General features: G+C 28.4%; 1 protein-coding gene across 1 annotated transcript; it reads right to left on the bottom strand.

Annotated features, from left to right (window-relative positions):
• Nucleotides 1-647: 647 nt before the first annotated feature.
• LOC111308431 (putative GPI-anchored protein At4g28100) lies at nt 648-2976 on the bottom strand. The gene is made up of 2 exons (XM_022906753.2): nt 1882-2976; nt 648-1267 (listed from the first exon to the last, which is right to left on the bottom strand). The coding sequence occupies exons 1-2, from the start codon at nt 2515-2517 to the stop codon at nt 929-931; spliced, it is 975 nt and encodes a 324-aa protein (XP_022762488.1). The 5' UTR covers nt 2518-2976; the 3' UTR covers nt 648-928.
• Between the last annotated feature and the right edge of the window lie 9639 nt (nt 2977-12615).

A 12615-nucleotide genomic window follows, 5' to 3' on the forward strand; every position in this document is an offset into this window, starting at 1 on the left:
ATTATTTTTTTTACAATTAACTAACAATTGAAAATGTCATTCAATATATAATACTTTAAAAGTAATATATAATAAAAATTTCATATCGATTAATGCTTCTAAAAATTAAACTATTTAATAAATTGAATATTTTAAAATTTACAACTCTTAAAATTAAAAACTTAAAAATAAAAGACATGAGATAGCTCGATTCAAAAAAAAAAGTATTCAAATTGGAGTGTCATATTAAAAATTGCTACATTAGATACGCAATTAAACTCGCTTTTTTCATATTAGAAACTAAAAATTTCTTAAACAATCTAATTAGTGTTTTTTTTTATTTTTTATCTTCAATCTTCTTATCAAAAAATTTATGTTTTTTTTAGTAGTATTGCTAAACTTTTACTTATATCCACAATCTACAAGTATAAAGTTTTCATAATAACTCTCTATAGATATAAATGTGAGTTATTACTTAAATATGTGTTGAATATTTACTATGAAAATAAAATTTGAGTCATCAATATATTTGATTGTACAAAGTTTTTGCTTTTAATTTTTTTGATTGTGACCATGTAACTAAGATGATAGATTTAAATATGATTATTTTTTCTGCTGTATACTTATTATTAAATTAGAATTTTAAATAATTATATTTCATCAAAATAAAATAAAAACTTATGGCCCCAAGCATAGCCGGGCTAATTTTCTAGTATTATATAAAGCTGCTCCTCGTCTGCTACGTAATACGTCAAACAAACCTGAAAACGAGCTGAAATTTACAGTGGGCAAAAAGACAAAAACGATTCCTTATTAGCCTGCTTTTATTTGTCTGCTAAGTCCAAAAGCTTCACGTGAATCCCCGACAGTCCAAGAGGACTAGAAAAAATTAGTAAGAGGCAATTGGCAAAAAGCACAGTGCCACTCGGTCACCACCTCCTCTCCGACGCTACCCAAACAGTGAAACCAAAATGATAAGGGGCAAAACCGGGAACGTAAAAGATGCCCACGAGGGTGATGGCGGTGCTGATGATTGGGCCTTGTCGAACTGCAGAGAATCAACGGCTAAGGGCATGTTCTCTTGATCTGGGCTGCACTTGGACTCGTGAGGGTGCGAACTGTACATTATGGCCCGCAGGACGGCTGAAACGGTAGGTATGTACGCCGTTTTGTTGCGTGCAAGGAGCCACGTCAGCCCCATGAGCTGGCAGTCTCGGTTGAACATCTTGTTGGCTCTCTCGCTCGTGCTGCTGTCTTGTGTTCCGTTGTTGCTGTATCCGCCTTTGAGCTGTAATTACCAATCACAAACAAGGGTGTCTTAGAGATTTGGTTGAAAAGCAAGCCCCCCCTGGAAGAGAGTGGGTGCATAGAAGGGGAAAGGTAATGAGGAACGAAATCGTGGAGAAGGCAGGGTGTAATTGTTTGCAATGTAAAAGGGATAGCCTCATCGATGCACAAATGACAATGTCATTTTCTTGGGTCTACCAGAATGACTTTGGTTCCTTTCATAAAATGGCAAAAAGCCCCCCCAAAAAAGTCCACTTTCAAACCACTTCTTCATATGAGCATCACCAATTCACATTCTAGAATTTGATTTACAATCAAAATTCACAAACAAACACCAGAACCAATCCTCATTTGCCCATGGCCACTAAATTTTTGCAACGCAAACCTTTTGTGAACCAATTATCAGTTACTTATTAAATGCATTTTCATTAATTAACAATAGAAATCTGAAAGTGGCAACTGCAAGAGCAATTATATTTAAGACAACATTCCTAGAAAAAATTATCAAAAGACTCGGAGCTAGAGTTAATGCATTTCCCATTAACTAATTGTCTGGTTCATTAGCTACCCAATATATGGACCCAAGAAAGGAAACAACTTTCATTGATTACTTGCCTTTTGAAGAGCACCGAGGCATTTGGTACACCCAGCATAAGAAGCGTTCCTGCAATTCCTCTCCAAATTCTTCACGGCAGCAGTAGGTGTCGCGTTTCTCAACCCGGAAACATTAAACGCCGCGGGACAACTCAGGGAACTAATCTGATGTAGCCTTATCCCACAAAAACATAGAATCGCATCGCAACTCGCGTTTGGCTGAGGAATCCTCACGCGCTTGCTTAACAATGCGTTTTGCAACGAGTTCACACACTTTTGTGAATCATCCGGCCTCATGGGCTGCTCAGGCTGCTCCGATTCCACTGGAGCAGGAGATGAGACTTCCAAAGCATACCTGGCGTGAGCTGCAAAGAGCCAAGCTGCTAACACGGGACAGCAGCGGCTTCTGTCCAGGTTGTGGCTACAGGCGTCGCTGACGCCGCCGAATAGCTCGGCTGACAGGTCGAGACGGCAAACTTGAGCTTGGGTTTGAACTGGAAATGCAGGGACCGTGTTTGGTGATGAGTAGTCTCCAGGTTTTAACGGCTGAAGGTGACCGGAAACCGGTTGAGCTAAAAACCCTGCGAGAGAGTGATGGAAGATAGTGAAAGAAAATAAAAGTATTAGAAACGTGGAAATGAGGGAAAAAGAAACCATGTTTTTTATCCAGTTCTTTTACGTTGATGATGAGGTTCTTAGGGTGTTCTTTTGAAAGGAATGAGGTGGAGAAAAGATTGCGTGGGAGTTGGGAATCGGAATTAGAGGGTAAAAGTTAAGAAGACGACTTTGATTCTGCTTCTACGATAATCGTTCGTTTTTTGTACTATTAGATTATAGGAAAAAAAGGAAAAGTGATTCAAGAGATATTCAAAAGGTAGCAGTAGCAAAGGTGGGTGGTGCTCTGTCCCTTGCTGAGAACTAACATTTGAAAGCTACAAGCAGCTGTAATCAAGCCGTTGAAAAACTATAAGCAGTAGGTAATGAAGAGAAGAGTGACAGTCATGTCGTCTCTTCTCTCTCTTTTGTGTGTTCATTCAGGGTTCCTCCCGAAAATGAGAAATGACAGATTATAAATATGAGAATATCCAATTTCTCTAGGTCCGTGGTCATGGAACAAGTAACCATTCATTAATTTATATCACTAGTATATTCTTGTTTTAACAATACTGGTAATTCTTGTCCTAATGCTAATACTATAAAGGTTTCAATGGAAAGGGGAAAAAGTTATGGGTCCACGGAAAAACAGAAGAGATTCGTTTGGTTATAGGCTTATAGGAGAGAGAGTGAGATTGGGGCTTGGAAAAAAAAGGCTTTCTTTCTGTAGATTTGGCAGCTAGTGGTGTCCTTTTCCTTTTCATTCTCTATCTTCTCCTTCTTCTTCCCGCTGGTGTGATATAGACGTGCCCCTCGCTTTCACCACCCGCCGTTGCCCACTTGCTGCTGCTTTTTTTTTTTTCTAAAGTTTTTCTTTTATTTTTAAATAAGTTCCTAGTAAGTATGACTCTATTGTATTAAGATAAAACTTCAGTTTATAATTTGAACTCAAACATAATTTTTATGTTAATATGTCATGTGCATCAACCATTAAATGCACGACCAATTATGTGAAATCACATAATTGAGAAAAATGGAGAACTTTCCACGTGCTAGGTCAAGTGCGGACGATAATACTTTTTGCTCGGATCAAGAAAAAGACGGAGGCGACGGACGCAGTAAGACAAAGTGAGACAGACGAAGATACGGTGGAGAATGCCCCTTTCATGGAGTGTTCAGTTTGAGAGAAAATTAGATTATTAGTCAAAATTTTATTTTTGTAATTTAATTTTTTTATTTGATATATATGACATTTAATTTTTGTGATATTTTAAAATTTTTAATAATGTCAAAAAAAATGTAATAGCTCATAATAAAAAATTTATAGATGAAGATATGGTGGAGAATGCTACTTTCATGGAGTGTTCGGTTTGGGAGAAAATTAGATTATTAGTCAAAATTTTAATTTTGTAATTAATTTTTCATTTGATTTACAAAATTTAATTTTTGAGATATTTAAAATGTTTAATAATGTTAAAAAAAGAGGGTAATAGCTTAGAATCAGAAATTTACCTAAGGTTTTTAATATTTTTGGAGAAAAGTAAATTTTATCTTACTTTTTATTTTAATAATAATTTGTTATGATCTATTTTATTTTTAAAAATCAAAATAATCGCAAGATAAATTGAGATAAAAGGTTGCATTCTTAATCACACAATTGGGCAAATCAACATTTCTAACAACATGATTAAACACCTAATAATGATTAGATATAGTAGATTAATTATAATAAAAAAACGTTTTTTAAAGAAAAAAATAGTAGATTTTTTTAAATTTAAAATTTTTATTTTTTTTATTTTCAGAAGCATTATGTTTTTATGTATGAAACGTAGTTAATCGTTTAAAATAATAACAAAATAAATTTAATATTTTCAATATCAATGACATTTTTTAGTACAAAAACATAGTAATAAATAAAATACTTAAAATAAAATATTTATAATATTTTTAACTATGCTTCTTATAAAAAAAATGTAGTATTTGATAAAAATAAAATTTTTTTTATATTAATAATTATGTTTTTTGTTACGGAAACATAGCCACATAATTGATCACCTGAAAATGTATTAGCATGTAATGATCACTTTTTTCATTTTATAAGTACTATATTTTTAATATATAAAATGTAGCTTATCTTTTTTAAAATAATAACAAAATAAATTTGATATTATAATAAAATAAATTTGATATTTTTATTATCAACGACATTTTTTGGTATACAAACATAATAATAAATAAAACATAATTTTTTTTATATAAAAATGTATTATTGTTGGTTTTATCAGTATAATAGAATATTTATGAAGTTTTTAACTATGTTTTTTATGCAAAAAATGTAGTATTAGATAAAAATAAAATGTGATTTATATCTCTATATTAATAACTACGTCTTTTGTTATGAAAATATAATTATTGATAAACCGTAGTAAATGATCACCTGAAAATGTAATAACTGGAAATAATCACCTTTTTTAATTTCAAAACATCTTTGATAATAGAAAAAAAATAACAAAATAAACTAACAAATGGATGCCACATTTCTTTTTCAGACAATATCATAAAGCTCTAGTCAAATCCTAAATCATAGCATTTCTGTTTCACATAACATCACCTTCTAGCTTTGTGACTTTATATTTATTCGATTCATTTTAGCTTATCTTTATCATCATATGGTCAATCTACTCTCTATTTTGTATAATCTATTATGTATTTTTTGTTTGCATTAGATGTCTTATTGTTATATTGCTAGATCTAGGTTAGATCTTAATTTAAAAGTTGTTGATCTATCATACTTATTCTTGCTATTTGTTATTTGTTCGATTTGGCTTAGTTCTTGATCTACTCAAATGTTTTCTTGCTATTTGTTATTCATTAGATGTGATTTAGATCTTGATTTACCAAATGCACATTGTTGCTTTCAACACATGTTTTCAACATTAATAAAAATCTTTTTTTTTAAACAGTTACGACTCGTTTATTAATAAAAAAAGAATACATATTTGGTAATTGTGCTTATTTTTGCAAATGAACTAAATTGAGAGTATATTTCAATTGTTGTTTATTGTTATTATGATATTAGTTGCTATAAACTTTAGAAAAAGACATAGAATCATTTATACTGATAAAACTCTTGATAGGCTTCAAAATAGGCTTCAAATTAGGTCATTAAACTTAAACAAAATGATTTTTAAGAGTAATATACAGATTGTGAATAATTGTAGAATGGATAGAAAAGCTTTTGTAAAATTATGTCAGTTACTTCAAACACGATGAGTATTAAAAGCATTTAGATATATGTCAATAGAAGAAATGGCTATTAGTTTCTTTCACATCATCGCCCATCATACAAAAAAATAGGGTTATGAAGTGTCAAGTAATCAAATTTAGAGAGAAAATTAGTAAGCAATTTCATGCTGTGTTTAATTATATTTTAAGACTATATTATTTGTTGTTTAAAAAACTAAAATCGATGTAGAGAATTTAACAGATAACAGATGAAAATGATTCAATGTAATGCATTAATGATTACTTGCTTTGAATAAATATTAATAAATCTTAATTTTATATAATGTATTAATCAGAGTTGTTAGGTTTAAGGTTGTTTGGGTGCCTTAGATAGAACTTATATAATGGTGAATGTAAATTCAGTTGACAAGTCTAGGTATAAAACTGTGAAAAATGAAATTGCTATAAATATTCTTGGTGTTTACACACTAAACATGCCATTCATTTATGTTTTATCAGGATGAAAAGATTCTATAGTAGATGGCAGAATGTTCAAAGATGTCATTACATGTAGAAATAGTTTAAAGATCTCACAATGTATTGGTTTTAATATTTTGATTTTAGTTATACCATGAAATACATTTGAAATGTATATAAATATTATGACACTAAACTTAGTGTATATTAATATTATGACACTAAACTTAGGTTCTTACTATTTGTGTGATATTGAGTAGACAAATGAAGAAGATTTTTTAACATTTTATAAAAGTCAAAGATATCATTTGAATGATTAGAGATTAGGACACAAACTTATGATACCTTAGAAATACTTCAATATGAAACACTCTTAGGCAAAAAATTGTATCGAGAGATGTTTTAGTATATTGAAAGCTAAATAAGCAATTTTAAGGGAGAAACATTAAAACATAGTGTAGAATCACTTCTGCTTGCCACTTTCTCCATAATTTTATTAGGTCGAAGATGTTAATTGACTCTATTAAAAGTAATGTTGATGAAGTGAGTAATAGCCAAGCAAAAAAAGATGGTCATCAAATTTTGATTAGGTACATTGAGCTAAGTGATATTTAGGTTAAGTTTAAAGATAAATTGGTAGAAGAGATGTTCACGAATTGATTGCAATCCATTGGTTAAGGGTAAATTCTTTTATTTTTTTGTTTGATTGCTAACATTATTAAATGTACAATATGTTAAGTGTATTATTTGTTTTCTACATTTATTTTATATTTGTTTTCCTATTTGTTTTTTTGTTGAGTGTACATGTAGTTGATTATTGTTTGCAATAATATTTATTGGTTCATCTTTATTGATTTTTTATATGATAAGCATTTGTTGCATGATATCTACCTATATTATTAGGATATCAACATGTTATCATTTGCTACCAACATAAGAAGTACAAATAAAAAAAGAAAACAAACTTCAATTGGTAATCACACATGGATAAAATTCGAGTATGCTACATTTGTCCAATGCTTACTTATTCTTGTTGATGATCCTAAATAAAAACTGATAATGGAGCATTCAGAGTTGACTTTTTAGAACATTTAGAAAAGATGTTGAAGGCCAACTGAAAGCAACCCCTCACATTAAGTTAAGGTAAAATTATTAAAAAGACAATATTATGCTATTTGTGATATGATAGCCAATGCAAGTAGATTTGGATAGAATGATAAGGACAAATATATAACTATTAACAATGATGATTTTGATTAGTGGATTCAGGTAAATAGTTAACATGTAAGTAGAAGTTACTTTGATTACTAATTTTTTATCAAAATATCTTATATATATACTTAAATCTTTTTAATTTAATTTTTGTGTAGACTCACCCTAATGTTAGAAAGTTAAGAAACAAACATTTTTCTCACTTTAATGACTTCATTAAGATATTTGGTCGAAATAAAGCAACTAGAGAAAAGCTGAAATCACAACTAATGCTGTGGAATCATTTCATGCTAGTGATGATGCTGCTTTTAGGTATAACAAAAATGAGGTCAACAGTGATCACGATGAGAAAAGAATAAAGGATAATAAAGTTAAAAGTTTAGTTTGTATGACAACTCTTACACACTATCAAGCAAGAAGCATTCTAAGAACTCTAATGGATTAACTGAATTGGTGGAGTAAATAGGTAATATCGAGGCTACATATTATGAAGTAGTGCAAGAAATCAAAAACATTTCTTGTTTTTTCAAGAAAGAAGTTAAAGAAAATGATAGGCGAATATCACTCTTTATTGAAATCATACAACTAGATGGATTCTTCTAAGATGAAATGCTATTTGCTGGGGAGTATATTTTGAAAGATACTGATAAAGTTGATTTTTTCTGTGCTCTGTCAAATAAATTTTGAAAGGATTACATATAAAAACAATCGAATGAATATAATGCTTATTAACCATAATTTGACTTTCTTCCTTCAAGATATATGTAATTGATTTAAATAATGAACAACATATTTTTTTTGTAATGTTAAAATATTATAATTACATTTTTAAATTATAGGGATTGTATTTAGTTTCTAATGTTGAATTTTTTAAATTGGAATGGTATGATTACTTTTTTTATTTATATAAATGTTTTTTAAAATTAGGATAAAAATATCGTCATTATTAAGTTAATATAAAATTGATAACGTTCAATTTAAAATTTGATAAATAAACAAAAACTGTGTTTTTAACGTAAAAACGTCATTTTTGTATACAAATACTGCATTTTTAACCAAAAAAGTTGTCATTATTTATTAATATAAAATTGACAAAATTCAATTTAAAATTTGATAAACTGACAAAAATTATATTTTTTTATATAAAAATGTCATCTTTGGCTACAAATATTACATTTCTTAACAAAAAAAATCGTCATTGTTAGTTAACATGAAATTACCAAGATTCAATTTAAAATTTAATAAACTAACAAAGACTATATTTTAAAAAAAAATAAAAACGTCATCTTTTGAGACAAAGACTATGTTTTTTAACAAAAAAAAAAAAAATCTAATTTTCAAGTTAGCATAAACTGAGAAAGTTCAACTTTAATTCTATAAACTAACAAAGACTGCATTTTCTTTCATCAAAATGGTTTTGTATATAAATTGTGTTTTTAACACCAAAACATCATCTATGTAAATCAAAGATTGCATTTTATAACATTAAAATGACATCTCTGTTAAGTTTAACAATACATAAAATTTATTGCTCTTAGGCTTCCAGTTGTTCAATTTATACAATTTGGATGATACATTATTTCGACAAAAGATAACATTAATATATGTTGAATTTGGATATGAGCCACATAAAAGGAAAAAAATTTGGACTTGTATAATTAGTATAGTTTGAATATGGTATTCAATACAAATTATATGTTGATTTTAATCAATATAAAAATTTACATCAACCAAAAAAGAAAAAGACTACTTGTCCTCACTATATAAATCTAGATATATAGTCACACTATTCAAGATGTACTTCATCAATTTCCTCTTCTATGAAATGTGCCTTTCCAACCCACTAATTTGGTGTGCTCAAAATATTGTTATTAACTATTTCCTTCATGAAATAGAGAATATAATATCCATATTATTGAGTTCCTAGTTGATGAAGAATCTACAAATAATTATTAGGTTGTCGAGTGATTTTCACATTAGTGCAAACAATTGATAAAATAAAATAAACAAACATATCGAAAATGTGACCTACGGTATTTTTTTCTTTATATTATGGATAATCAATTCTTTAAAATAACACCAAAAGGTAACCGTAAACATAACATTATACTCATAATAAACCATAAACATAATAGAACTTATTTAACATAACTAAGATAAGTACCTCATTGTTATATTTTTGAGTTCTTGTAATAGTTTCGGATTACGTCTTTCTGAGTTGAAAAAGTAAACCATATGTTTTGTGTATTCAATGACAATCAACTGCCAATAAATCTTGAATAAATAGTATCGATTCCAATGTTCAAATTTAGGCTTTTAAGAATTTTCAAATCAATATAAAAAATATAAAGTAATTAACAATTAAGGTATATTATGAACACATATACGTGATTATAAAGTGCAAGAAAGTATTGGGACTTTCTTTCTATTGCACATGCCAAAGCAAGTACACGCTCAAATATAGAGCCCATGCTATTGGATATATAACTTGGATCAATGAATCTATATGTAGTAATTCTCTATCTCTTCTTTTCTTGTTTGTTAAAAAGGCTACAATGAAATACAAATTAATTATAATACAAGTTTACACTCTATATGAATGAATATATATTATTCATATTTACATGATTATATAAGCTAATTTCATGTACGTTAAGATTTTTACAGCTGATATTTCTATCATTAAATAAAATCTAACAATTTTCTCTTGCCCAATCCATGAAGTTGATGGATAGTTAAATAATCCATCTTTGATTTTTGTATTTATTAGTCTTTCGTCTACTTATTAATGTTTCACATAATAGAGAAATGCATGCATATTAGATTTCGCATGTGAAATTTGGTTAATCTCAGTTTCTTACATACAAAATTCATGTGTATTCATACAAAATTAAATCACAATGATCCTTAAATCCAATTAATTAAGTCAAAACGAATATTACTACAGGAGATGATTAGTCAAAACTTCATCCACAAATACATTCCTTACATTCTCAATAAATGACTAACCCATTTTTTTAGATGCTATAGTTTTCAATTATGCCTCCAATTCAGCAATGTGTAAATTTTGCTAAGCTATTATAGATCTTAATTGGGTAGTCTTTGATATGCGTGGTTTAGGTTTTGTTTTGAAATAAGTTTTTGGACAAACAAAACTTCTAACACCCTTAACACGGCCAGATCTATCTTTAAAATTGAAAATTAAGGTTAGCACATCAATGCCATCATAATTTCAATTTCATTGGATGTACATCTCATAACTTTGTCATCCTAAAACACAAAATGCTTATGTAAGTCAATATGATATATTAACATGCACAAATGGGAAAGTAGCAAACTAGATATATATGAACTTACTATATTTTTAGCCAGCTCTTCATTTGCTTCATCAATATATTCTCAAGTTTTGATGCATGTGCTTTTTTTCAAACATCCTATCTTGACATTTCGTTGCTTGATCCGAATGTTTCCTACAACTATATGAAAAAATAGGTTCTTTTTGTAAAGTAAATAAATTTCAAATTAATTGAATCAAGTGTATAATACACAATAAAAAAAACTTACAAGTTCATGTTTCAAATTTGCATATCCCTTTTTTGATACTCAATGGTTATACTTTTTTTTGCCCTTATTTTTTATTAGGATTCTTTTTTTTGGGACAAAATAGGACAAGAATTATTGCATATTAAGAACACATGAACCAAACAATTTTAATAACAATTGCTATTCAATAATTTTTTACAAAAAAATTTCTAAGTATACATTGAATTCATCTAATAATCGAGATAAAACAAATTTCATTCATTTTGCATCACTAATTACATCTGAATATATGATTGGGGAATGAGTTAAAAGTTTAGAATTGTTAGCATCAGGTAATATATATATTTCTGAGTCAATCTATTTTTGAAATATCTAAATTTCAGACCAACAGATTGTAATACAACATTTTTATACTCAGTTGGTATGTCAAATCGTTCCCAAAAAAAAAATAATACATTGGAACAAGGCAGTATAATTGCATTTCATAAATAATAGACATCAAAGAAGCAATAACTTCAATTTGATTAATATAACTAACCACAATCCATTTTTAAATTTAGCTTTTTTCTACTGGAACAGTCCTCCAATTGTTGTAGTTAATAGTTATCTTCTCTTGGATAAGACATCTAATATGGTTAGCCATTTTTGAACCACCACTTAAGATAAGCCGGCTCTTAACATTGAACTCAACATGTATTTTCTTTCCAGTTATTTGAAGTAACTTAGATCGTCCCTTTGCTTTTCCTTTTTTCAAATATGATGTGTCTAATAAATGAGTTAATGCCAAATGTTCTTCATGTTCAGTTGAGGTAGACATGTATTCTTTAGAATCCCTTATATCAATTTATCTCTACAAACAAATATGGAATGGAAATAATAGAAACATATTTCGAATACCCTATTATTTGAAATAAGAGAAATATACTTCAAATTAATAGAAATATTCTTCATAATCCATTATATCAATTTATCTTTACAAACAAATATCAAATGGAAATAAGATAAATATACTTCAAATACCATATTATTTGCTATGTCTCATAAAATAAGCAACAATAAGAAATGATCTATTGCCTTAAATAAGAACAATGTTGGTGATGACAACAATTACGACAGTGATTAGATGGCATAAGGTTCGTTTAGATATAAAGAATAATGTCAAGTGATACACTGATACAAACATGAGAGACTTGTCTATAGATTTGGGGAAAAAGTATATAACGAATATTAAACACTACATTTATAATAGTAAAAACGTCGTGCTTGTTAAATAAAATTTTTTTTAATGATTTGTCAAACATTACATTTATAATGGCAGAAACGTTATGTTTGTTTAATATAATTTGTTAATTACTGTGTTTATAAAGCCAAAACATCATACTTGTCAAATATAATATCTTTATTATTTGTTAAATACTGCATTTATAATAGTAGAAATGTCTTGTTTGTTCAAAGACTGCATTTATTAAATCAAAGCATCATGCTTATTTACTTGTCAAACATTGCATTTGTAATGCCAAAAATGTCATGTTGGTTCAAAAACTACATTTACAGAATTAAAATGTCATGCTTGTTTATAAACCAAAATATCGTGCTTGTCTTTTTGTCAAATATTGCATTTATAATGATAGAAATGTCATGTTTGTTATTTATTATAGTGTGTATATAATAAAAACATTGTGCTTATTAAATAAATTTTTTTAT

Source organism: Durio zibethinus, chromosome 2 (assembly GCF_047325235.1).
Source record: "Durio zibethinus cultivar Kanyao isolate XHJ-2024 chromosome 2, ASM4732523v1, whole genome shotgun sequence".
Taxonomy (NCBI): Eukaryota; Viridiplantae; Streptophyta; class Magnoliopsida; order Malvales; family Malvaceae; genus Durio; species Durio zibethinus.

Coding starts and splice junctions, on each gene's coding strand:
- LOC111308431 (XM_022906753.2), bottom strand. CDS start 2,517: ATGGTTTCTTTTTCCCTCATTTCCACGTTTCTAATACTTTTATTTTCT. Junction 1,268..1,881: donor GCCTCGGTGCTCTTCAAAAG/GCAAGTAATCAA, acceptor TGGTAATTACAG/CTCAAAGGCGGATACAGCAA.